The sequence below is a fragment of the Protopterus annectens genome, chromosome 7.part0 (assembly GCF_019279795.1).
Source record: "Protopterus annectens isolate FY-2018-M chromosome 7.part0, PAN1.0, whole genome shotgun sequence".
Taxonomy (NCBI): domain Eukaryota; kingdom Metazoa; phylum Chordata; order Ceratodontiformes; family Protopteridae; genus Protopterus; species Protopterus annectens.
This window is the reverse complement of record NC_056739.1, coordinates 1,702,215,425-1,702,242,140: the sequence shown is the minus strand read 5'-3', so window position 1 is coordinate 1,702,242,140 and position 26,716 is coordinate 1,702,215,425. Positions and strand designations below refer to the sequence as shown.

The 26,716-nt window shown below is 40.9% G+C and overlaps 1 protein-coding gene across 2 annotated transcripts in view; it reads left to right on the top strand.

Annotated features, from left to right (window-relative positions):
• BBS1 (Bardet-Biedl syndrome 1) overlaps nucleotides 1-26,716 on the top strand; it is a 1,329,035-nt gene that overhangs the window by 77,576 nt on the left and 1,224,743 nt on the right. Inside the window, exon 4 of one of the 2 annotated variants that reach the window (XM_044078216.1) lies at nucleotides 17,488-17,760. The exons of the other annotated variant lie outside the window; for it this stretch is intronic. Coding sequence (XP_043934151.1) covers nucleotides 17,488-17,760 — 273 coding nt within the window. The remainder of the gene's footprint in view (nucleotides 1-17,487; nucleotides 17,761-26,716) is intronic. 2 annotated transcript variants of the gene reach the window in all.

Below are 26,716 nucleotides of genomic sequence, written 5' to 3'. Positions count from 1 at the left end.
ATAGACTTCCCATCCACATAAAACAGGCTTCATTCCTGTCCATATTCAAGCGCAACTTGGATCTATGGATGGGAAGCGAATCATTTAACCCATGTTTGCCCCGTGTATTCCTAATGGACAGAGGCAGCTCTGAAATACTTTATCCCATGCATGGGTCCCCTCAAATTATCTATGGTATGATACCAGTTATTCTTAGGGGTAATATGTAATTATCAGCTATGAGGTGGGTAAGGCCAAATCTCTAACCAAATGGGATAGGTTAATTTGATCGCAAAAAGGGAAACTGGCTAGGCTTAAGATGGTCTGCAAGGGCAGCTAGCCTTGTACTTGACTTAGGAATGTATAAGCAATAATACTCCATAACTTGCTCTTTAGTTATGGACCCTGATAACATCCCTGTCTTTTTATTACTAAAAGATGCCTTGTTTTCATTTTTGAGGTTTGTGTTTGACTCATTTGTAAGATATGTTCAAGTGTCTACCAAATAGAAACTAGGTAGTATAGTACCCATTCACTGACTTTACTCAATTTTAACAAGAATCAGTTTTACATCTGTACCTTGTGTTTTGAAAGATTTTGACAAACACTACTTCACATGGCTTTTTTCAGAACAGTACTACTGTAATAGGTCTAGCAGATTTCTATTAACCTGTTACAGCTGCACATGATCTTGTGCTTACAGTTGTTAATGCAGCCGACTACACACATTTTGTTTTGATATCTAGGTATCATTAGAGGTGATGAGAAGAATTGTAAAGTGGTGGTGTTAATCCATGCTTGCTAAGAAGTTTGATAATCCTGCTGTATTTAGTGTGTCCTAGAGGAATTACTTCCTTAGGTTGCTTATTCTAATACAATGACCATGTTGTAATTAATCCCTTTTAATGTAGTTGAGGTGTCCTTAATTTTGACCACAAATAGCCATTACAATGTCACAGATTCCTTTGCAGAATCCAGTGAGTTGCGTATTTCTTTTACATGCAGTGGATCCACTGTTGAATAGTATGTTTTAGGGTTGATAGGTTGTACTGTCTCTGCCTGTGGATCTTTTATTTATCACGTTTAATAATCAGGTAAGTGGGCTGTTTTTCGGATGTTTTTCAGCAACAACTCAGGCTTACAGTGCAGAACAGATAGTGGAACAAATAAGATATTCCAGACTTCTAAGATGATAAACGGATGCTAGTTAAAACAAGTAACAAACCTATACCAATTAAAACAAGTTACAAAACAGAAAAGGGAATGTAGACATTCACATTCTCAATATTTGATTTACAAGATGACAGTTGCAGCACAAACTATACCAACAGAACATATACCTGTCTGAGTTTAGTTGTAATCCCGGGTATTTTGTTAACATGGACTCTCTTATTGCTTCCCTGTTACTGGAGCTGTTATCTTGTGGTGGTTAGATCATTAAAAATCACTAGCATCATAAAGATCTAGGCACTCTGGTAAACTTTTAAATATACAAAATAATGAAACTGTTACATTTTAAAATATAACTTGCGTTCTCAAATTTTAAAATTGTAAAATGCAGTAGCATATTGGCAGTAATTGCTTTATATGTTAAAGACAGCATGAAAATAAACTCATAGGTTCATAGGTAGGTACTAGGCTATCGGCCCAAGGGCCTATGTAAGCCTAGCCAGCAAGGTACCATAGCTTACGCCACCCAAGAAAGTTATTTTCCTGTGCCACTGTCCAGCAGAGACACAGAAGTGATCCCCGGGGTGTATTTCCTATTTCCCATCCAATCATCAAGATTTTTCGTGAAGAGTGCTAATGAAGAACTTTGCTTGACATAGATGGGTAGCTTGTTCCAGAGTATAGGAAGTCTCTGGGACAGGAATCTATCCCTCCAGCGTGTCCTGTTTATTGTGGTGACAAGGTTTAGATCCCTAGAGCGTGTAGCTTGGAGAGATTGGGATTTCTTTAGGTGCCGCATGTCCAACAGCTTTGGGTTTGACACAGCTTTATATGTTAGGCAGAGATCACCTCGGAGTAGACGATATGCTACGGAGTAAAGTGGAGTTTTTTGAGGCGGTCAGTGTAGGGCATTTGTTTGAGGCCGGTAATCCTCTTTGTGAGGTACTTCTTTGGCCTTTCCAGCTGCTGCAGATGTCTTGTGAGGTACATTCCAAAAGGGGCATTGTACTCTATAATTGGTCTAATGAGTGACGAGTAGAGGAGAACAATGACCTCTTTTTTCCTGGATGAAAATCCTTTTATGATGAGGTGTGCCACCTAGAAGGACTTCCTGACTACTGTGGCGATGTGACTATCAAAGGAGAGACTACTGTCCACCTGGGTCCCAAGGTCTCTTATCACGCATTCGGTGTTAAGTAGATTGCTGCCTATGTGGTTGTTCATGGGTACAGAGTTTTTACCAAAGGGGGTGACGCTGCACTTTTTGGCATTGAGCTTGAGGCCATGGCTCTGACACCAGGCATCTGTCTCAGTGAGGCCCTTCTGTATAGTCCAGCCTAGGAAAATTGAAGTAATTAGCCAAAATAAAAAAAAAATGTTCTTTACTGCCGCATTGTCAAAGCCTTTTCTTTCTTCCATGGTTTGGAGTCCCCAGAGCCACTGAGGCTAGAACCATCCATCATTCAGAGAGCCATGATGGTTGCTTGTGTCCTTTCTGGCAGTCTGGATGTGAGGATAATTGAATAGTCTAACTCCACACCTTGACAGGAGAAGAGAATGAGCCGCTTACATTACTGCAGGGGACCCCACAGTACCTTCCCCTGCAAATTCAGCAACTAATGAAGGCTACCACCAGAGTGTGGCTTGTTGGTTCAAAAGCTTGGTTGGTTGGTTCAAGATGCCATTCTTCCTCTGAAAGACTGTAGCAGTATGTGACCTGCTCCATTCAACCTTCCCCTCAAGAATAGGTATGCTCATCCCCCTGCCAGCTCCATCAGCACCCAAGCCTCTAATCAAACTCAAATAGCTTAGGCTTCAGTCAGGGCAATAACAGCAACAACAAAAAAAATGTCCAGTATATATCTACCAAAGTCAGAAAAACATGTTCTTTTGTCCATTTAACTCTACAAGATTTTGTTGCTCCAGAGAGGTTATTTCACTGCTGTCTACTGTACTTATCTGACCCATTATTGAATACTTCCTGGCCTTTTAACAAGCCACCTTTAATAATTTGAAAAGGTACAGTGATATCTTACTGGAAAATTATAAGGTTGGCAAACTTGAACTCTTTGGAAAGATTTCAGGAATAACATTACATTTTCTTCCTTACAGGATATTTAAAGGTGAATTATTTTAGTCTGTAAGGTAATGTGTGACTGGAAAGTCTATGTGTGCAGTGCACCACTGATGGAGTTTAACACCGCACTGCATAATTTAATAAATAAAATAAAAATAACTGTAATACAAATAAATTTGATGGATGCCACCAATGCTTTATACATCTCCTTCCAAGGTTATGGAAACTGCTTCTGTATGCATTCAAGGCAAGTCATTTGTTAACTTTTCATCAACAACAATCTTGATACATGCATTGGAAGAGACACTGATTGAGAGAGAAGCTGGCCGGACAGAATTTTACCATTTTTTTTATGATTTGATTTTCTTTTTCTGTGCAGTCACCAGTGGTAGTTTGAGGCTTTCTACTTGCGTTCATATGTCCACCTACACTCAGGTACCAAGGAGAGGAGTGCACTGGGCTGTCTTTGAAGGATGCCCTTTCACTTCTGCAATGGGTGTTCCCTTCAAGCAACCCTTTCCCCTCCTCCAAAGCATGTCTGATAGTTTCTGTGGTCTTACCCAGGGAAATCGCATTGACTCTGTATGCCAGTGGGTGTACCAACCCTTCCCACCCCAGGAGAGGCAAGTGGGACACTCTCTTTCACCTCTCACCCTCCTTCCCTGGCTACTCCAGTACCAGGGCCACTTACTGAACTCTGGTCACATGGATGTAATCAGGATTCTATCCCTCCATGCTGTGAAGCCAGCCTTAATTTTGTCATAATTTTAGAAAGTATTAAAAGGAAAGACAAAGAAAGTGTTATGGATATTGTTTAATGAAATTTCAGAAGCTGGCTAAATGAGGGGCCTAAATGGTACTTCAGCCGTAACACAATTACAAAGATTAATAGTAGTGGTTAACTAATTTGAGGGAATAATTCTTTTAGGAGGGTAGTTAACAAGATACTGTAAATATATTGCTACAGAAATACAGACAGTATGTAGCTTCTCTTAATTCAAGTCAGACATGGTGTGAAAGAGGAAAAATACTGAATAATGTGATGTTAAAGGAACTTTTTTATTTGGTATAACAAGAAAAGCACAGTGGAATATTGTAGCAGTAGGTGAGAAAAAGCTTTTCCTAATTGGATTTTGGTTTGCTAGGGGAATTAGATGGTCAGGGGGATTCACAGGAATTAAGAAGGATAGCTTAAGTTACATATAATAAAGCATAGTGATGAAGGGACAGGTAAATAAGTTAACTAAGGTAGAGGTGTGAAAAACAACTGAGGTATTGCAAGAATGCTCTGAGTCAGCTGTATATGTTTTACATAATGTTTTGTGACAGGTGGAAGGCAAGCTAAGGTCACTGCTCTACAGGTGGTGCTACTTTTTTGTCACAAACACTTATTGGCATTGATTACGTGGCACACATGATTTTTAAGAATTAAAAAGTGGTTGCTGAAGGTAAATTCCATTTTTTGCTTTAATATAAAGAACTTGTGGATTTCTTTCCATACAAGTACTAAAATAAAGATATTAATATTATAGGACTTTTCTTTTACAATAGTGAATTTTGAAAAAAAAAAAAAAAGACTGGACAAGTGTGGTAGGTGATTATAAGTTGGTACTAGGCTATCAGCCCTAGGGCCTATACAAGCCTAGCCATAACAATTCCCTGGCTATTTCTTCCCACACTATTTACTTCCCTGGACCCCTGTCTAGCAGGGCGACTGACGTGATCTCTGGGGTGAATTTCCTTTCTCCCATCCAATCGTCAAGGTTCCTTTTGAAGAGGGCCAAAGAGGCACTCTACTTGACATGTATGGGCAATCTATTCCAGAGGCTGGGGAGTCTCTGGGTCAGGAACCTATCCCTCCAGCATGTTTTGTTTATTGTGATGACAAGGTTTAGATCCCTGGAGCATGTGGCTCTGAGGGATTGGGATTTCTTTAAGGGTAGCATGTCCAACAGCTCTGGGTTTGACATGGCCTTGTATGTTAAGCAGAGATTGCCTCTGAGTAGATGATATGCGACAGAGTATAGCTGGAGTTTTTTAAGGCGGTCAGCGTAGGGCAACTGCTTTAGGCCTGTGATTCTTTTAGTGAGGTATTTCTGTGGCCTTTCCAGTTTTTGCAGATGTCTTGAGAAGTACATACATAACGGGGCATTGTATTCTATAATGGGTCTAATGAGAGATGAGTACAGTTAGAGTGATGTTCAGTTAAGAGTTGATATGTGGAAAGGAGGTAGAGAAACAAGATTTATCCGCAACACCCAAACATCTTAACGGTAACAGATTTGGAAGCAAAGCTAGCTGGTATATGATTTTTTTTAGTGTGGGGTTCTAGTCTTAGTGTATGTTTCTAGTCTGAATATAGTAAAAAAATAATATATAGTGTGTAAGGGATAGGTGATTGAGTTTAGAAATTACTGATATAGGCTCTGCTGTTAATTGAGACATAAAAGTAGATAAGGCAGAAATAGGGAATATAGGATAAATGAAAGTAGGTGATATATAGTAGACTTCCTTTGATTATAGTTAGGTGGGAGTGTATCTGTTGGTAATGAAAAAAAATCTAAAAAGAAGGGATTATTTGAGGAAAAGTTATATGAAAGATGGTTTCAGGAATACTAGGTAATAAGGAGATTCCAAAAGAAAAGTGGGATACACAGGATTAAATATGAGCATTAACCAAGGTATCACACAAATTAAAACAGAAAAAAAAACAAAAGGCATTTAAATGATGTAAACTTGTGTGAATTATTTTAATTTACTTATTGTTTTAATAGTCTAAAAATAAAATCTCATTGCAGGTTTAGAGAGTCTTGTAAACAGATGACATCTGAGGAACCTTACTGAATAGTTGCCTGTCATACTGCTTAGCTCAAGGACTAGGCGTGCTTCTGGTAGTCTATAATATTTTAAAGTGAGACGTGTGTATATTGGTGCATTAGGCTAAGAGAACAAAATAGTCTAGCAATAAAGATAAGACAAAACCAAACAGCACTAAGTAGAAGCACAGGCTGTACTATACGTCTTAGCATGGATAATCTTCCCTTTAGGTTAACCCAAGTGTGTGAGTGTGGCTGTCTATTTGGGACAGTTGTTCCTATTAGGAAGGTAAAACTTCATTATTTGAAGATGTACAGTGGATATAAAACGTTATAGGTCACATTAAAGGTGGGAACATTTTTGAAATGATTTATTGTGATCTCATATCTCATTTTTTATATCACAAAAAACGGGCGTTTTAACAGGGGTGTGTATACTTTTTATATCCACTGTATATAGTTTTGTTTTAATATTAATAGATTTTGGGGAGTATTTAGGGTGTAGTTTTTGAGGGCTTTCAATAAGACAAGAAGTTTTGTAAAATGTGACATAGGCTCAATTGGATATGACAAGAAACAAATGTATAAAAGGTCAACCCGCTAAATATTAGTGTGTGCATATAACACAAAAGCTGGAACTAGATACTTAACAAAAAAGTTGGTACAAATAAAAAGTGGAAATAACTTTTCAACATAATGACCCTTTCAATATTCTTTGAATGCTTATGGTCTCACAGAAATATACAAAATTGAGAGAGTAGTGAACTGTTTTAAAAATGTAGAATGCAAATAGTTATGCTACAGGAGACGCATTTGGAAAGAACTGGACATGTGAGTTTGATAAAGAAAGGTTTTCAGGATGGTTATTCAGCAGAATACCTGAGACAAAGGAAACGATAAGTACTTACATTAATTGCAAGAGGAGCTCCAATAGTGATAGAAGAGGAAATAAAAGATAATAATGGTAGATATGTAGTACTAAGGGGCTGCTGGCAAGGGAGGAGGATTACGCTGTCATGTATTTATATTCCACCTAAAACCACTATAGTGGAGCTTAAATGCTTTTGGGAGAAATAATCAGTTTTCATCATGGGATATTACTTCTAGGTGGGGATTAGTATTTGTTTTGTAGCAGGGAAGATGTGTCTGGGGGCCCAGGAGGGAAAATATAACAAAGGAAATTAGATTTTTGAAGACATTTATGAAAATATTTAGCATGGAAGATGTAAATTTACATACAGAAACTTGGCTAGTGTTGACAGACTTGCATTTTACAGGAGCATGTGCATTTAATTGAAAGTTTAGATACGCATCCAGTAACTTATTTCAGATCACGTGCTAATACTAACTAAAATGAAAATGCAAGGTAATGAAAAGATATGAGTTACTGGTGCTTTCCCACCTATCTTTTGAAAAGATAATAATTTAAGGAATAGGTAGTGGAAATTATTCAGGAGTTATTGTAGAAGACAAATTTCTTCTGAAAATATAGCTAGGGAGTGGGATAAAATTAAAGTGGCGCTTAAAAATTGGGTGAAAATGAGAGATGTGGTTAATAAGCAACAAGAATTATTTAGAGGGACTGACAAATGTTAGTATTTCAGAATAGGGAGAATCTCACAGAACAAGAGGAGAAACAATTTCAGAATGCTAAGCGGAAAATAAAGGATTGCCTTGATAATATACACAAGTTTAGAAAGACTGCTGTTCAGCAGGTTTTTTTTTTTTTTTTTGATAATGCCAGAGCACAAGAACTTGTAGTGCGATGATTCAAGCAGTAGAAAGTAAAGAGGCTTGTCGCCAAGCTTAGGGAGCCTATAACAAGGAAGAAAACAAGAGATCCTGTAGAGGTACTGGAAATAAAGAAACATTTTGGAAATTTTATGAAAGTCTGTATAAAGCAGAGAAATATGCAGATCAAGAAAAGGTACAAATGGAAATGTTTATGAAAGAATTAAATATGCCAAGGTTAGAGGTAGATGAGGCTGGATTACTAATAGGTAGGATAGGAGGAGATGAGATAAAAATGGTGAAGTGTAACCTATCAACAGGAAACTCCCCAGCAATAGATGCTATTCCTGTGGAAGTTTGGAAGCTAGGAGGAAAAAAACTGATAAAGATCTGGAAGGTTTTGTTTAAAAGTATTTTAAGAGGAGGAGAAGCACCTACATCCTGGAAGAAAGCGGTAGTGGCTCTAATACCTAAAGAGGGTAAAGACCATTCAGATTCAGCTTTGTACAGGCCCATTTCCATCCTAAACCATGATTATAAAGTGTTTGTCTATAATGGCTAAAAGAATGGTAGAGTTGATGCCAAAATTGATAGACGTGGATCCATGTGTTTTTTGGAGGGGAGGCACATTTTATAACATTTACAGAGTATTGATGATGCAGTGGGAAGATGAATGTAAGAAAATACCACTGTTCAGTCTTGATGCAGTGAAAGCATTTGACAGAGTAAGATGGGAGTTTATGAGCAGGGCAATGGAAGTATTTGCATTCCCCTGATAAAATTATAAGGTTTATTAAGAGGATATGTGAGGGATCGGAGACGAAAATTAAAGTGAGTGGCTTCCTCTCTGATGATTTCTGTTTGAGCAGAGGAACCAGGCAGGAGTGTCCTATTTCCCCTTTATTTGCATTATATTTAGAACCATTGAAAAAGAAAATAAATAGACTCAGAAATATAATTGGTATGGTAGTCAAGAAAAGCTGGCTGTATTTGCAGATGATATTATTTTATAACTGACAAAACCAGAAAAGGACATTTTAGTGTTGTGGAACAATTTGAGGCAGTTTCAGATCTTTTTGTTATACAAAAGTAATAAGGCCAAAACAAAGGCAATAGCTGTAAATTCTGTACCCACACACAAATTGGTTCAGCAATAACCATATTTATGGAGACATGATAAAATGAAGTACTTAAGAGTATGGATTAAAAAGGATTCTAGTGTGGTAGCTAAGGATATATGGGAATAAACTAAACGAAAGGTAATACAAAAACTGAGAATTTGGAAGATGTCCTTCAAGAATGCAACTGCAGTCCTGACATATGGGTTGTCCTGCCTCAGGCAGCCCTTCGGTCGGCCGGATTCCAAAGTCTGGGTCCGGCGTCGGCTGATGTCGCCTCCTCCCCGACGTCAGAGCGGCTGGAGTATAAAGGCATCCGCCGACGCCATCTTCTTCAGTCTTTCTTGCCGCGCGGTGCCCGAAGCAGAAGCAGTTCGCAAGTGCCGGTCGGTCAGCTCCTGTGTTTTCAGTTACCGAAGTCATCTAAAAGCTAAGTACCCCGTTGGGGAACATTTTTTCTTGCCTCAGCCGATGTCAGAAAAAATTGAAAAAGTTAATAATTGTTTGTCTTGTGGTAAACAAATACCTCATAAGGACTTCCATTCTTACTGCCTCCCTTGCCTGGGCCCAGACCACAACGTCTCGGCCTGTGCTGCCTGTGCTTGCTTTAATAAGCGCACACTCAGGCGCCGGGCAGAATTTGCCGAAGACTTTTTTGGCGAATCTTTCGCTTATATCATGTCGTCGGAACAACTGACAGCACAATCTACCAAAAAACGCAAGGACCGGGACCGACATCCTCGGCCCGCGTCTTCCACCGATACCACACCTAAGCCCTCCGCGAGTGCTTCGGTCCCTTCGGAAGCGGTAATTCTACCGCCCCAGGCTGACAACACCGCTTTAACACGTTCTTCGGTCCCGGAAATTTCACCGTGCCGGTTGTTGATTTTCCTCCAGAAACCGAAGCTCTGGATTTACCCGACACCTTTCCTGTGGACAAGGTTACCCCTGCACGTGGGGCAGCTAGGCCTCCGGTATCCATGTCCATCAAGGCCTTTGCACATGATAAGGCTGCCAGCCAGGCCAAGGCCCATCCTAAGCCTACTACTCAGGGCCCCTCTTCTGATAGACAGATCATGACTCTTGCTGCAGATTTAATCTCTCTTATCAGGGGTTTTCAGCCGCACCCAGACAGAGGTTCTCAGCCGCCTGCAGATAAAAGGCCTAGAACTGAGCAGACCGACACCCTCTCTTCAGATGAAGCCTCTGGGGATTCAGAGCACTCGGATACCCAGGAAGAATCCTTCCAGGCCTATGAGGACTTGGATGCTGAGGATTCAATTCCCTCTGCCTCCCCTCCAGAGGATATTTCTTTTGGTGAAGTTCTCCACTCCATGAGGGAACATTTTCAGTGGCAGGGTCAGGAATTCTCTGACTCCAGGACCGACACCCTCTCTTCAGATGAAGCCTCTGGGGATTCAGAGCACTCGGATACCCAGGAAGAATCCTTCCAGGCCTATGAGGACTCGGATGCTGAGGATTCAATTCCCTCTGCCTCCCCTCCAGAGGATATTTCTTTTGGTGAAGTTCTCCACTCCATGAGGGAACATTTTCAGTGGCAGGGTCAGGAATTCTCTGACTCCAGGAAAAGGCTATGTACCTTCCTTAAGCTACCCCAACACAGACCTTTAGCTATTCCTCCAGTGTTGGATGTCCTTGATGATGTATACTCAGACTCCAGTGCTTCGCCTGATTCTGTCCCACCTGCTCCTGTCAAACCTGACAGATATTACAGGGTCCCTGAAACCCATAAGCATCTCTTTAAGGCCCACTCTGTGGATTTAGAGACTATTTCACAGGGCCCCAAGGCAGTGGCTTCTTCCTCGGCCAAAAACCCTCTGCCCGCTGACAGGGAAGCTAGGTCCCTGGAGAGATGGGGCAAAAAAGTTTATACCTCTTCCACCCTTGCCATGAGGTCACTCAACTGCCTTTTTCATATGTTTCAGTACCAGGATTACTTAATGGATGATTTGCAGAAAAAGTTAGCCTCTCCTGAGCCTATAGATAGAAAGGCATTGCAGGATTTGGTTCATAACACTCAGCAGGTTAGCAATCATTTTCTACAGTGTGGTTATGATCCATTGGAAGCTTCATGTAGGGCAGCCATGACAGGGGCCGTTATACGTAGACATGCTTGGTTGAAAGAACAGCCACTGCCAGACCATGTTAAAGTTAAGCTCCTGAATGCACCTCTGGAAAAACAGAAGCTTTCTGGTGCTAATGCACAGGATGTGTTGAAGTCTATTGAGGAAAAGGCAAAATCAGTACAGACTGTCAAGGATTTTCTCCAGGTTCAGCCTCCCAGATTCAGCAGGAATTGGCCTTCTAAGAATTGGTCCTTTCCAGACTCAGACAAGTTTCAAAGGGGAAAGAACAGGCGTGCTCGAGGTAGAGGGCAATACCGAGGCTCCTACAGGGGCCGCCAATGGCAACCACCAAATCAAAGAAGTGGCGCAGGGAGTTCACCTGCACCACAGGGACAATCACAATGACTTGACTATCACTCCGCCTACCAAGGCTCAAAGAGAAGCACCTCTAGGCGGAAAATTATCCTTATTCTCAAAGAACTGGCACATTTTAACCAAGGACAAATGGATTCTGGACATAATAGACAGAGGTTACAGGTTCCACTTCCACACCTTACCAACGAGACAAGGCATGCCAAACCTGCCACAAAATCAAAGGGCAGAGGCTCTCTTACAAGTTGCAAAGCTGTTACAAATAAAAGCTATAGAAAAGGTTCCTCCTCAGGAACAAGGCCAGGGATTCTATTCAAGACTGTTCCTTGTTCCAAGAAAAGAAAAGCAATGGAGGCCTATACTGGACTTGTCTGTTCTAAACACCTTTCTCATTGTGCCAAAATTCAAAATGCTGACGTTACAGCAACTCCTTCCCATGCTGGGCAAGGGGTCTTGGCTGGTTACTCTGGACCTCAAGGAGGCATACCTGCATGTCCCAGTCAGACACAGCTGCAGAAGATACCTCAGATTTCTTGCAGGAACAGAGCATTATCAATTCTCAGCATTGCCGTTTGGCTTATCTACTGCACCCAGAGTATTCACGAAATGCCTGGCATCAGTAGTTGCACATTGCAGACTCCAGGGGATTAAAATTTACCCTTACCTGGACGACTGCCTCATACAAGCAGACAGCAAACAAACATTGATAAAAAACTTGGACTATGTCATACAGTTAAATCAAGACTATTACCATCCCAAAAGATTATTTTTCTAGGAGCAAAACTGGATACACAATCACAAATGGCTTTCCTCACAGAGGAGAAACAACAGCATTTACCAGATTACTTCAAAGGCCTAGCAAATCTTACCCAGCTGACCGCAAGCAAGATCCTGCAGGCCCTGGGTTTCATGGCATCTTGCATCCTTCTGATCCCTCTGGCAAGACTACACATGAGAAAGCTACAATGGTATCTAAAAAGCTTATGGTCTCAACACAGCCACAACCTAGAAGATGTAATACCACTCATTCCATGCCTGCAAAGGGAATTTTTGTGGTGGGCTCAAGCAAGCCATTTAAACCAAGGCATGCCCTTCAACAAAGTTCAAACAAGTCAAACCATTACAGCAGACGCCTCAGATCATGGATGGGGGGCGCACATGGAGGACAGATGCATTCAAGGTCAATGGACTCGCACGGAAATGCCTCTGCACATAAATCAAAAAGAGATGTTGGCAGTGATGCATGCAATAGAAGCCTTTGGAAAATCTCTTCAACAAGGCCATCTGCTAATAAGGACAGACAACACCACTGTCATGTGGTATATAAACAAACAAGGGGGCACTCACTCGTATCCCTCTGCAGACTAACAATGGCTCTTTGGGAACAGTCCCTGAAACTGAACATCCATTTGCAATCCCAGTTTGTTTCGGGCAAGGACAATGTTCTGGCGGACAGGTTGAGCAGAAATTTCGTGGATCCACACAAATGGATGCTGCATCCACACATTTTCTCACAAATAACAACTGTATGGGGAAGACCTGACATAGATCTATTTGCTTCTCATCTCAATCACCACCTGGACAGGTTCTGCTCAAGGACACACCATCCTCTAGCCTGGAGAACGGATGCTCTCTCCTTCAGCTGGAATACCCTAAAAATCTATGCATTCCCTCCTCTACCATTACTGACCAAGGTGTTACTGAAGATCAAAGCGGAGCAACCAAAAGGAATACTGATAGCTCCGGACTGGCCGAGGCAGCATTGGTATCCCTTGCTACTGAGCATAACTCACACCAAACCGTGGCCCTTGCCCCAATGGCCTCTGCTCCTAACTCAACACAATTACAGGACTGTTCATCAAAACCTGCAAACATTACAACTGACAGCTTGGAGGGTTCCATGACTTTGTCCCATGTCCCCCTCTCCGAAAAGGTTCAGGAAATCTTGCTGGAAGCACGCAGACCTTCCACCAGAAAAACCTATTCGGCCAAGTGGAAGAGATTCATCATCTGGAATGCCAAAAAGGGACAGGATGCATCAGTGATGAGCATGCCTCAGATATTAGAATACTTGGCAGAAATGTTTCATAATGGCCTCTCATATTCTTCCATTAAAATTCACACTTCAACAATCTCAGCAAATTACAACTGTGACCCACCTGTGTTTTCGCATCCCTTGCTAAGACAGTTTCTAAGAGGGATAAAGAATATCAAACCTCCCAGAAAACCACCAGTTCCTGCATGGGACCTCAACTACGTCTTGGAAAAATTAACTCTTCCTCCTTTTGAACCAGCAGCATCTTCAGAAATGCAATTCCTCTCCTGGAAAACGGTCTTCCTGTTGGCAGTTACCTCAGCAAGAAGAGTCTCGAGATACAGGCCCTCATGGCAGTACCTCCCTTTCTCATTTTCCATCAGGACAGAGTTTCTCTAAGGACCAGTCCTTCATTCATGCCAAAAGTGATATCCAGGGTGTCTCTAAATCAAGCAATTCACCTGCCTACTTTTTTTCCCAATCCTCAAAATAAAGGGGAAAAGCTGCTGCATACTTTAGACCAGGGGTGGGCAAACTTTTTGATTCGTGGGCCACATTGAGTTCTAACATTTGACAAAGGGGCCGGAACAGGAGCAGATAGATGGCATGCTTTGAAAACATCACCTCATTGGGGGAAAAATACACATCTTGGGATATGGAGAAAACATGTGCTTTAATTTCCAATGAAAATGAAGAAAAGCATTACAATAAAATCTCTGACTTCGAAATGAGTCTTTAAACACTGAAAATCAAATAAATGTCTTTGGTCTCCGGGCACAAAATACCTGCTGTCTCTACCATACATTCTTTTAAAAACTCGCCCTCAGACAGTGGTTTGCTGGCCTTTGCTATTTTGAATGAAAGCATAAAACTGGCCTTGGTACTTGACTCTTGAATGGCAGTTTGACGGTGAAAAAAACTTTGCTGAGCCTTCAAATTAGCTGCCAACTTCTCAGCAGCAGCTTCCAGTTCTTTTGTTGAGAGCTTGCTAGCATAATTAGCGTGCTTTGTGGCAAAGTGACGGCTAATATTATACTCTTTAAAAACCGCCACAGTTTCTTGGCATATCAGGCAAACAGCAGATGATCGGTGTTCAGTGAAAAAATATTTAGTTGTCCACTCCTTATTGAACACTCGACATTCTCTGTCCACTTTCCTTTTCTTGGGTCCGGTCATCTTCATAGAGGGGTGGTGGGTCAAAGGGTAAAGTGCAAACGTGGAGTAATAGGCCTACGCTTCACCTCAACAAAGCCAATATATCTAGAGTGCGCCATCTAGTGAGGAAACATCAGAATTGCAGGGGAAATAAAACATTAACAAGGTTAATTTATTAAATTTTTTCAAGTTTGGCGAACCGAATCAAAACGTTTAACGGGCCGCATGTGGCCCCTGGGCCGTAGTTTGCCCATGCCTGCTTTAGACATACACAGACAATTACGCTACTACTTGGACAGAATAAAGACCACCAGGAAGTCTGACCAACTATTTGTAGCCTATGCTGCCGGAGTGCAAGGAAAGGCAGTCTCCAAACAAACAATTTCAAAATGGATTGGACACTGCATCAGATTCTGTTACTCCTTCCATGGAAAGGGTGTGCCAGTCAATATTAGACCACACTCAACCAGAGCTATAGCCACATCCACAGCCTTTCTAAGAGGAGTGGCTACAAAGAACATTCTAGAGGCTGCTACATGGAGCTCCGTGCATACATTTACCAAACACTGCAACCTGCCTTTATATTCCAGATCCTGAGCAGGCTTTGCTTCTGCAGTCCTGCAGGGTCTTTTAGCTACACCATCCCTTGCTTAGATCCTACCACCCCCAGCTTGGCTATGGTATTCAACCCATATGTTAGGACTGCAGTTGCATTCTTGAAGGACATAGTACAGTTTTGTACCTACCATAAATGTAGATGTCCGATAGATATGCAACTGCAGTCAGGTTTTCCCTCCCTTCTACCCCTCTGTTTTTTCCCTTGGGTCCTTTCTCCCTCTCCTATTTAGCTGGGGATATCTGTTATGGTGTATCTGTTCATTACTGTTGTGCATGTCTGGAAATTTTTTGCTTATCCATTCACAACACTTAGCCTTCCTTGGAGGGCACCTGGCATCTGGGGCAAGAAACACTGAAGAAGATGGCGTCGGCGGATGCCTTTATACTCCAGCCGCTCTGACGTCGGGGAGGAGGCGACATCAGCCGACGCCGGACCCAGACTTTGGAATCCGGCCGACCGAAGGGCTGCCTGAGGCAGGACAACCCATATGTCAGGACTGTAGTTGCATATCTATCGGACATCTCCATTTATGGTAGGTACAAAACTGTACTTTCTGTTATATGGATATGGATAGTGAGATGCAAGTAGGTAAAATGCTTTTAATCCCTTTAGTTTTATACACTGGTCGGGTATATTTTTATCAACCAGAGGAGCAGTTGTGGATAGCAGTTAATAAAGATCTGAAGGACTTTATCTGGGAAGGGAAGACACCAAGAGTCAAGTGGGATAAGATGAGTCTTCCAGTGGAACAAGGTGGTTTGGGATTACCCAGTTTGAAGGGGTATTTCAGAGCTACACTGTTAATGCTCCTGTACAGAGTATGAGCAGAAACATGTTGTTCAAAGTGGAAAGGGATGATGATGAAACGGGGGGGGGGGGGGGGACTTGAGACACAAGGAGAAACTAGGATTTTGGATACTTATCCTTAAGGAAAATAATAACTATACAGAATATTATATTCATAAAGTATCAGAAAGTATTCTAAGAACTAAGCCAACACGAGAATGGAGAAAGGAGATTCTTCCAGTAGGGAAAATTGCAAATGGGGATACAGAGAATAGCCAAGAGGGGGCTGGAATTTATTGGAGAAAACTGGTAAAAGAACCAAAATATTTTGAGCAAATGGTGAGGGAAAGGTAATAGAATGGGAAGAGGCCAATTAATTGTTTTGGACTGCAGGACAGAGATTGCCTTCTCTATCAAAAATTGATATAACATTTTAGGCAAAGAGAAAGAAACTGGGTCTTAAACAAAAGACCAGCACTTGTAGAGTTTTTAGTGGAATCTGGATTGGGAAAAGAGATTGGATAAGCCACTTGCAAAGAAAGAATGGGGAATATATGCATGTCTCCCAAGTACACAATAAAGTCTAGAAGATTTAGGATCTTTGCTTGGAAGTGTTTGCATAGGTATTTTTGTATCCCAAGCAGACTCCAAATATTTTTTCCTCAGACAGCAAATGTTGGAGGTGTGATAGGAAATAAAGAGGTAAATGGGAACATATTTTATTAGAGTGTAATGAGTTGGCAGACTGTACAGATTCCCTGCAAATTACTTTGTCAGAGATGCTGGATAAGCAAATTGGTGTAACTAAGGAAATGATTTTTAACTAAGGATATGATTTTTTGAGCTATGATGCAGAATTGGAATTGTCTAGGCACAGTAAGTCCTTACTGAGTTGCAATTAAGGTGGCTGCAAAAAATAATTACTAGAAAATGGAAATAAAAGTCCAAATCAATTTTATTAGAAGTAGTGAATATAGTAACAGAGATAAAACAACTGGAATTGGGATCTTTGGAAAAGTGGTAGGAGCAAATTACACAGGAAAAAATGGGAATTATGGGAGCAATACATGCAGAGGAGAAACAAGGTTTAAAAGAAGGCAGGATTTGAATAAGCTATGTAATGTTTGACTGATATCGAATGTTTGCAACTGCAGTTATGTCAATAGGGTTTGTGATGTATAATGTTTGCAACTAAAATTATGTCAAATATGGTTTGTTTTCGTTGGTATAAATGCATGATTGCCTATGTCATACTTGATAGTTTAATAGATATGTTTTTTGTTTAAAAAAGGAAATTTTAAATATCTGGAAAAAAAGAGAGTCTGATTACAGTAGAGTTATTTACTACAGTGCACTTCCTCATAGATCAACTGATACAATGTGTGTGTAACTGTTATTTCTTGTATCCATTTTGTATTGGGCACTAATTTTCATGAATGCTTAGTTGTACATCATGATTATTTCACAACTTAAACTAAATTAATTTTTTTCTTTCTTTTTTTCTTTTACATTTTTCTGTTTTTGTATCACTGCTTTGAGAAGCTAGTCATTGGAGACTTGGGAATGGGAGTCTATAATATGAAGTTAAAGGTATATAAAGGGACCACTATGATGTCAGAGAACACGTTATTAGATATGCCAACTGGAGTGGTGGCTTTCTTGATGGACCAAAATGAACCTCGTACACCAGCAATTGCAGTAGCTTCTGGACCTTATGTCTATGTGTATAAAAACCTGAGGCCCTATTTTAAATTCACTCTGCCAGCTTTGGATGTGAATGCATTGGAACAGGAGGTCTGGAACCAGGTGAAAGAAGTAAGTGTTGAAAGCAAAGTTAGTGCATGTCATTAATGTGGGTTGCATAGGATCATAGAATTAAGTTTTACTAGAACTTGAGAATGCTGTCTGGTAGTAGCCTCTTTTAAGGTGACATGTTCATATGTTCTGTCACACATGCCTGATATTTGTTGTAGTTTTTGGAATGGGGTGTCATATGTTTATTTTGCAGAACCATGTAATGCTTCTGGGATAATAACATGTACTGTTGTGCTACTATACTGTTTTCATCCCCTGTCCTGTATATACATGGGATAAATAAGGGAAGAATGGGTAAAAAACTCCTTAGTAGCAGCACATTTATTTTCTATATAGGTTAACTAGACTGTAATGGCCCCTTTTTTCAGTTGAAACCCAGTTATAAAGTAAATAGCTGAGACAAAGCACAGATACTAAAAATGTAGTATTGGGTCTATATAATGTACTCCCAGCATTTTCCTTGGTACTGTTTGATGCTATCCTGACCTCATACTTGGATTCAGGGATATTATTCACAGCACTGATTTGTGTAAATAGCATTGTTTCACTTATACAGACGATTTATTACATTTTTAACACATTGGTGTAAGGTAGACAATAAAAAAATAAAGTCTGGAATTGACTTCATAATTTGAGGCTAAGCAAAGGAAAATTATGGGGAAGGGTTATCCGAGCAGAGGATATGATGGCCCTTAGTGTCCTTATGCTTATCTTTACTTTGAATAGTGCATGGAGACATGCAGTGTGGTCCAGATATAGTAACTTTGAAGATGCATTTTGTTCTTTTTGCTTTGCTGTTTTGGCAGTGGGGAGCCAGCTGATGTGGTGCAGTGATGTTATTTTCTTGGTGCACCCATGCTGGAAATGGTAGATGTTGTTTTGTGTTGTTTGAAGCTTGGGTCTATATCACGTTGTTGAACTCTTAAAAGTTCGAACGCCATATGGTCGACACCATGTGATTGAACTTTTAAAAATTCAAACGTTTCAGCAGAGATCTCTATACAGTGCAGAATGGGAAGATTTCCCTTTTCTGCACTGTAGTGCGATCGCGGAGTTGGTATATTTAAAGAGTGGGTGTGTGTGTGGGGAGTGCAGGGGGGCTGATTAAACCACTCAGGTAGGTTTTTCTTTGGTTTATTACATTTTCGAACTTTTAAAAGTTCGATTATATGGTGTCAACCATATGATGTTTGAACTTTTAAAAGTTTGATTATGTAATATAGACGCTGAAGCTTCTATATAGAATGTTTAATGCAGATGCTGCGACAAATAACAGGATGTATACAATTGTAGGTGTAAGCCTTTAGCAACATTTCTGTAGCCTCCTTTGATAAATAATTGGCTATTTTGTAGCAGATGTAAAAAAGACTAAGCACTCAGTTAATTATTTTTATGCTATGCTTCTTTTGTGGATAGCTTAGAATAGTGAATATGTGTCATTAGTTAGGGTTCCAAGGAGTAGCTGCTGTTTACTATGAGATATTTTCCTTGTACATATATGTTTTTGTGGATTCTGCAGTTGCATATTTGGCATCCTTTAGAAATTTTCTTAGTGATAAACCCGTGCTGTAGGACACTCATTTTCCATATAAAACTATTCCTGGCATGAATAATACTGCAATATGTAGGATTGTGTCATCTGATGTACCAATACTCTGGTAACTGATTGAATATTGCTTGTTCCTGTGTCCTTCAGCAATATCATTCCTAATGTTTTGAGAGCAGTAGAGGAGTGAACTGGACCCTTGGGTAGTTTGTAATAAAGTTATATTTGATCATTTTCATGTGTTGAGCAATAGCTTATTTTTGAATGATACGTGTTTCCAGATACTTTGTTATTGTGATTATTTTGAGTGAAATAAAGTAAACTGATTCATGTAAAAGAAAATTTCATTATATTTATCAAGTGAAACATTTAATTACATACAGGAAAAGGTAAGAGGTAATGCTTTTCTCCATCTACACTTTGTGTGCTTAGCAGTTCATGCATTCTTTAATCCTGTAGTAGCTTCACTGATTTTCAGAAATGGCAGTTTGAGTAGTACACCTCTAAATGTTAGACATTTAATGTATTAATACCTGTTTAAATTCCCATCATGCCAGTGCTTGCGTTGTATTATGTCACCTTATGTTCAGACAGGTTTCTACCATGTCAAATAGTCTGACTGTTCTGTGCGCCTTTACTGTTTCTCTTACTGGCTAATGATGGCACTGAAAAACCCATAAATACATCACACGTGCTTAAGTTGTTCAGGTGAAGCCTGTAATGTAGATCCATCTCAGTTGTTTGCACAGATCACTTAGTCATTACGGAGGAGCAGATGAGAAGGTTTGTACCAGGTATGCTACCATTATTTTCTAATGATAAAATAATGTCATTCATAATACTCCACTGCAGCTCATTCATGTTTGAAATTCAGAAGCAGAAATGACTGCGATTTATGATGAGTTAATGGTAAAAATGAATGAACTGGCAGGGAATAAAGCAAATAATGAAATAAGTAGGATTAACATGTTCCAGAGGCTTTTAATTACATATTTTGAGTACAATGGCAAAAAAAAAAAAAAAAACACATCTGCGCTCAAGCAAAATATTGTTAAAACCACACCATTACACTTTACTGAAATCTTCTTTATGGATTCATCTGTACTACTGAATTCATCAACATTTTGGCCAGTTGAAATCTGGAAGAAATTTGAAAACGATGGTTATAGTTCTTCATTAATTTTTCTCTTCTTTTGATATCTCAGAAAAAAAGAATAAAGTACTTGCATCCACATATCTGGAACAAATGTAGTAAAGATATTTAACACATTTAATCTTACTAACGAGTAAAAAAACTGACATAGCAGTTATTATTATTTATTTATTTATGTATTTATTTATTTACATTTGTTGACCAGGAAAATCCGACTGGACACAGGTCCTTTTTCAGCGGAGGCCCGGGGAGAAAAGCTCCACAATAAAAACAACAATTAATTACAAGTTACAATAAGTATAGGCAGGTTTTATTTAACAATAGTAGTAAGCAGTTATGGTTCAAAATGAAATTAAGTGGTACAACACTTATATCAGTGGTGCCATAAAGACTAGCAAATATTTTAATAGCTGCGCTAGCAGCTATTACCCTTGAATAACAGTGGCTAAGATTACAGCTGAGATATAGGTTTACAAGCAATGTATTTGGCTGCAATCCGAGGTAGTTAAGAGGGGTGGAAGAAAGCGATTAGAGAGGTTAGGGTAGAGATGTTAGAGAGGTTTGTTACAGGGGCATGCCCAGTGCTCATTTAGATGAGATTTTAGAGCAGCTTTGAAGTTAGTGAGTGATGACACAGAAGTTATAGTTTGAGGAAGGGTATTCCCTAATTTTGATATGGAGTAGGAGAAGAAAGCTTCTGCAGGAGAGTTCCTGGTTCTAGTTATTGATTTTTGTTGCTGGAGCATAGTGGTCTGGTGGTGTGATAGGTTTGGAGTAGATTTTGGAGGGAGGGGACTTTTAGAGGATGGTTTAGTAGTATGTGGGCGAGTGAGAGTTGGTACCATTGAAGGAGGTGAGGGAGTTCTAGCCAGCCTAGTTCAGTAAGTGAGGTGCAGTGGTAGCTACGGTAGTTTGCGCCAGTGGCAAACCTTGCTATTTTGTTGTAGCAAGCTTCGAGTTTACCTAACTCACTTTGCCTTAGGTTGGTAAATATTGGAGAGGCATAGAGCAGGATGGAGATAAGGTGGCTGTTTGCAACTGAAATCTTGGCTGTTTTGGTGAGGAATTGCTTATTTCTGTATAAAGCTCCTAGTTTTTTTTGTACTGTTTTTATGGTTAACGAGATGTGGATGTCAAACTTGAGGTTGTCAGTTTCAACTCCAAGTAGTCTGGTGTGGTCTGTTGGGGGGATAATGGTGCTGTCATTGGCTTTAATATTAAATTAGTGGGTGTTTAGATTGTGTTTGGTGGGTTGGAAGATGAGGAGTTTTGTTTTGTTTGGGTTAAGTATTAATTGTGCATCTGAAAGCCAAGTTTCAACTAAGGAAAAGGCTTCCTGTCTGGTCTTTTGAAGTTCAGGAAGGGAGTGGGCTGAGCAGATGATGGTGGAATCATCTGCGTACTGTATGAGAGTGACCTGTTTGGTAGCAGAGGCTAGATTATTAGTGAATATGGAGAAGAGTAAGGGTCCAAGGATGGATCCTTGGGGAACACCTATTGAGACAGGGAGTTGCGGGGATATATCATTATGCCAAACAACGGATTGATGGTGGTCAGTCAGGTAGCTCTGAAACCAGTTTGTGACAGATTGAGAGAAGGATAGAGTATTGAGTTGTTTATGAGAGACCATGTTGAATGCTTTAGATAGGGCTGGGAAAGTTATAGAGATGAAATAACCATTGTTTTTATATTGAAGGACTGTATTAGTGAAAGCAAGTAAAGCAGTGGTTGTGCTGTGGTATGGTCGGAAGTAATGTTGTGTATTAGCTAGGAGGTTGTTTAGAACTTGAGAGTGAATGCATCTTTCAAGTATTTTTGATAGAGGAGACAGAATTGCTGTGGGCCGGTAGTTGGTGAATTCTGTGGTGGGCCCACTGTGTGGAGGGGGATAATGTGGGATATTTTCCATTGTGAAGGGCATAGCTTTCAGATAAAGATCGGTTAATCAGGATTGCAACTGGGTAGGCTAGGGCTTCAGTTGCAATTTTAAGGTACTCAGCTGGGAGGTTGTCAGCTGCTAGTATTTGTGGGCTTTAGTTTCAATAAGATATAATAATAAAATAATAGTTAATAATATAAAATAATAATAAGTTATAAACGATGGATTTTAGCAGTACCATGGCCCTTTATATTGTACTATAAACCAAGGTCTGTATGCAACTGAATTGAGACAGAGGTAAATAATTTGATTTTGCTGAGCTACTGGATTCATTACTCTGATTTAGAGCTGACTGAGGCATAAACATATTTGGAGGCACTAGGTACCAATCTGAAAAAGAAACAGTGTCCTCCAAAGCAGACAAGCAAACAACCTGCACCCCCAAACACAAGCCAGAAAACACATAATTCACCTCAGCAGTGTGCCTCACAACAGCCCTTAAGGCAAAACACCATACCTAACACGCTAGTAATAGGAGACTCTATAGTAAGGCACACGGATGTTCCACTCAGCAGGCTGAACAAGGAGAAGGTTACTGTCAGCTGCCTGTCTGGTTCTCGGATCTCCCACATAACACAGGCACTTGGGTCACTCTAGTACAAGTATGACGCTGTCATTGTACATGTTGGTGTGAATGATCTAAGACGTACCTCCCTGGACTACATGAAAAGAGACATTGAGGAGCTCTCTGATCATGTAGCCCAAGCTGGTATGACCCTGACCTTGAGTAGCATACTACCTTCACCTAGAATGATACCACAATACAAAGACAAAATGATCAATTTCAACAATTGGCTAAGCTTCTGGTGTCATTCTAAGGAGATCCAGTGTCTGCCTGGAATGACATGATAGACAAGCCTCGCTGTTTTGCCAGAGATGGGTTGCACCTGTCACCCCTAGGTTTTCGAATACTGGCCAAGGCTCTTGCCATCCCTGTAGTGCCTTTTTTAGGCAAGGCTCAAAGGACAAACCAACCACCGTAACCAGCACAGGTAACCAAAAACTAAGGGTAATGCTACTCAACGCCAGAAGTCTCGAACTCAAAATGCACACACTCGAGGCTCTCCTCAGCATGGAGAAAATCGATGTTTTTTGCAGTGACAGAAACCTGGTTCAAGGCTCAAGAGAGCACCCCAGCACTACCAGGTTACAATTCATATCATACCTTCCGGCCTCAGTTACCAGATCGCAGTACAAAGGGCAGAGGTGTATCCATATTCATCAAGGATACCCATATCTCCAGGTTAGTAGTGCAGCATGATGCCCCAGAGATCATCCATGTGCAACTATCAGCAGGCAAAACCACATTTCAAGTCGTAGCCGGTTATAGATCGCCCACCATGTCCCAAGATGCTCACAATGCATTCCTTGAGACTTTGGAAAATATAAAGGTCCTACCCAACACCATAATCTTGGGTGATTTCAACTACCCTGGTATAGACTGGGCGAACTACCAATGTTCCAACTCCTATGCTCAGGGATTCATAGAATTTATAAATTCAAATGCCCTTGAACAAGTAGTATGTTCCCCCACTAGAGGGGACAACATATTGGATTTAATCATCGCAAATATGGGCGCCCATTGTACCACACCCGTTATCACTCCCTCCTTGGTCAGATCTGACCACAAACTGATAACCCTGGACATCCTCACCCCTCCACCTCCCCCAGTCAAAGAAACCATAGTCAAAAACCTTTCCAAAGCAAACTACTTGCATTCGAAGTGGAAAGCTTCACTATTCCCTTGCAGAAGGATAATGATATTCAGGATGCGGAATCCTACACCAAGGCACTCTATATGCATCTTCAGGATTGCATGGACCATGCTATCCCAAATAAAACCAAGACTCCTTCCTCAAGCAAGAAGAAACCAATCTGGTGGACCCCGGCCATAAGCAAACTTTACAATAAAAGGAGGAGACTTATACAAAAAAAGGCCAAATCTCAAGTAGAAAACTCATCCCTGATCAGCATTAGTAAGAAATTGAAGGCCCTCATCAAGTCAACTAAAGCTAATTTTGAAAAGAAAGTTGCCAAGGATGCCAAGGATAACCATAAGGCCTTCTATGGCTACGTCAAAAACCTAAATGGCAACGCTCAGGTCTGTTCTGAGCTATTACAAAATGGAACAAAATACACTGACCCTTCTGACATTGCCAACATCGTGACTGACAGGTTCAGTGCAAACCCCCCCCCCCCCTCACCACCTACAGGGCCTATTACCATTCCAGGGGATTGTGTAAGTCCAATTATTACTGATACGTTGGTTAACAACGCTCTATCTAAAGCTAAAAACACTGCCTCCATGGGACCAGATGGTGTCCCAGGCTGTGTCATACACGAGCTACAAAAGGAATTAACCCTGCATCTTAATACCCTGTTCAGTCTCAGCCTCTCCGCAGGATATGTGCCCATAGAATGGCGCACGGCAACGGTGGTCCCGCTACACAAGGGTGGGGCCACAACTGACCCTGGGAACTACCGACCAATAAGCCTGACCAGTCTGATCTGTAAGGCTATGGAGTGAATCATTGTGGAACTCATAAATGGAGAGATTGGGAACCTCTAGTCGCTGGACTCCACACAGTTCGGCTTCGTCAAGGGCAGATCATGCCTCCTGAACCTGGTGGATTTCTTTGAGACAGTTACTCAGGCTATAGATAAGGGAAAGGAGGTTCACACGGCTTACCTTGACCTTGCTAAAGCATTTGACACCATTCCCCATTCAGGTATTATTGATAAGCTCACTAGCCTGGGCATAAACCCTTACGTCACAAGATGGATCGCAAACTGGCTCTCAGACAGATCCCATAAAGTAAGAGTAGCAGGATCTATGTCCGAATCCAGACCAGTAACGAGTGGTGTGCCTCAGGGCTCTGTCCTGGGGCCCCTCCTGTTTGGCATATACTTCTCAAAAGTACAGGCAAGCACGGAAGGGCTGTGGCTGACTAAGTTTGCGGACGACTGCAAACTGGGTGCTATAATAGAGCCTCCGGCCGACATGGAGATCCTCCAGAAGGGCCTAAATGAGACTGATGCATGGTGTCAAAGCCATGGTCTCAAGCTAAATGCAAAAAAATGCGTAGTAATCCCCTTTGGAAAAAACAGAGTACCCGCAAACTACAACATAGGAGGTAATCCCCTGAAATCTGAAGAAGAAATAAGGGATCTAGGGACCCAAGTAGATAGTCAGCTTTCCTTTGATAACCATGTTGCCAAAGTGGTTAGAAAATCCTTCTGTGTGACCCATCTGATCACGAAAGAGTTCGCATCAAGATCTAAGGATGTAATGGTGCTCTTCTACTCTTCCCTCATCAGACCCATTATTGAGTACATTGCACCAATTGGAATGTACCTGGCTAGACATCTCCAGCAGCTGGAGAGACCACAGAGGTACCTAACCAAGAGGATTACTGGCCTCAAACAGTTGCCCTGTGTAGCATGATTGAAAAAGCTAAGACTGTTCTCTGTTGCATACCGCTTTCTTAGAGGAGATCTCTGTCTAACGTATAGAGCCATGTCCAACCCAGAATTGTTGAACATGCTCCATCTTAGCAAAACCAAATCTACTCGAGCTACACGCTCTAGGGATATAAATCTCAACACAACAATGAATAGAACATGCTGGAGGGATAGATTCCCTTCTCAGAGACTTCCTTTACTATGGAACAGGGTCCCGATCTACATAAGACAGAGCCCCTCACTATCACTCTTCAAGAGGAACCTTGATGAGTGGATGAGTAATAGAAAGTTCACACCGGGGATCACACCAAGAGCACTACTAGATAGGGGCCAAGGGTACTAGCTGCTAGTACAAGGGTCTAGGGAACTACTAAAGGGGCGGTGAATACCGCACAATGTGGCTGGGCTAATACATGCCTTTGGGCAGATAGCCCAGTACCAACCTATGAACCTATAAATGATAAACTGGGAAGCAGATTTTGAAAAGAAGCAGATTTAACACGAAAAGGTGTGAATGTGTACAGAGCAAATGAGTTAGATATACAAATGGTACACAAGAAAACCTATAGAGAAAATGGATATATGCAAGATTAAATCTAGGCACTAAAACCTTCAAGTTAAACTAAAGGAGTCTATTGGCACTTTTTAGCAATACGAGTGTGCAGACACTGCTTGGCAGTCAGAAGACGTAGGAAGCCAGGCTATGACTGAGAAACTGAAAATAAAAGCATCAACAGTTGACATGGTGCCAAAAGTTTGATTACAGGTGTGAGGCAAAGCTTCTCCTGCATTGGTTCGAGTATATAAATGCAGTTTATGGAATCATTTCTCAAAAATATCAAAGAACAAAAGTGGG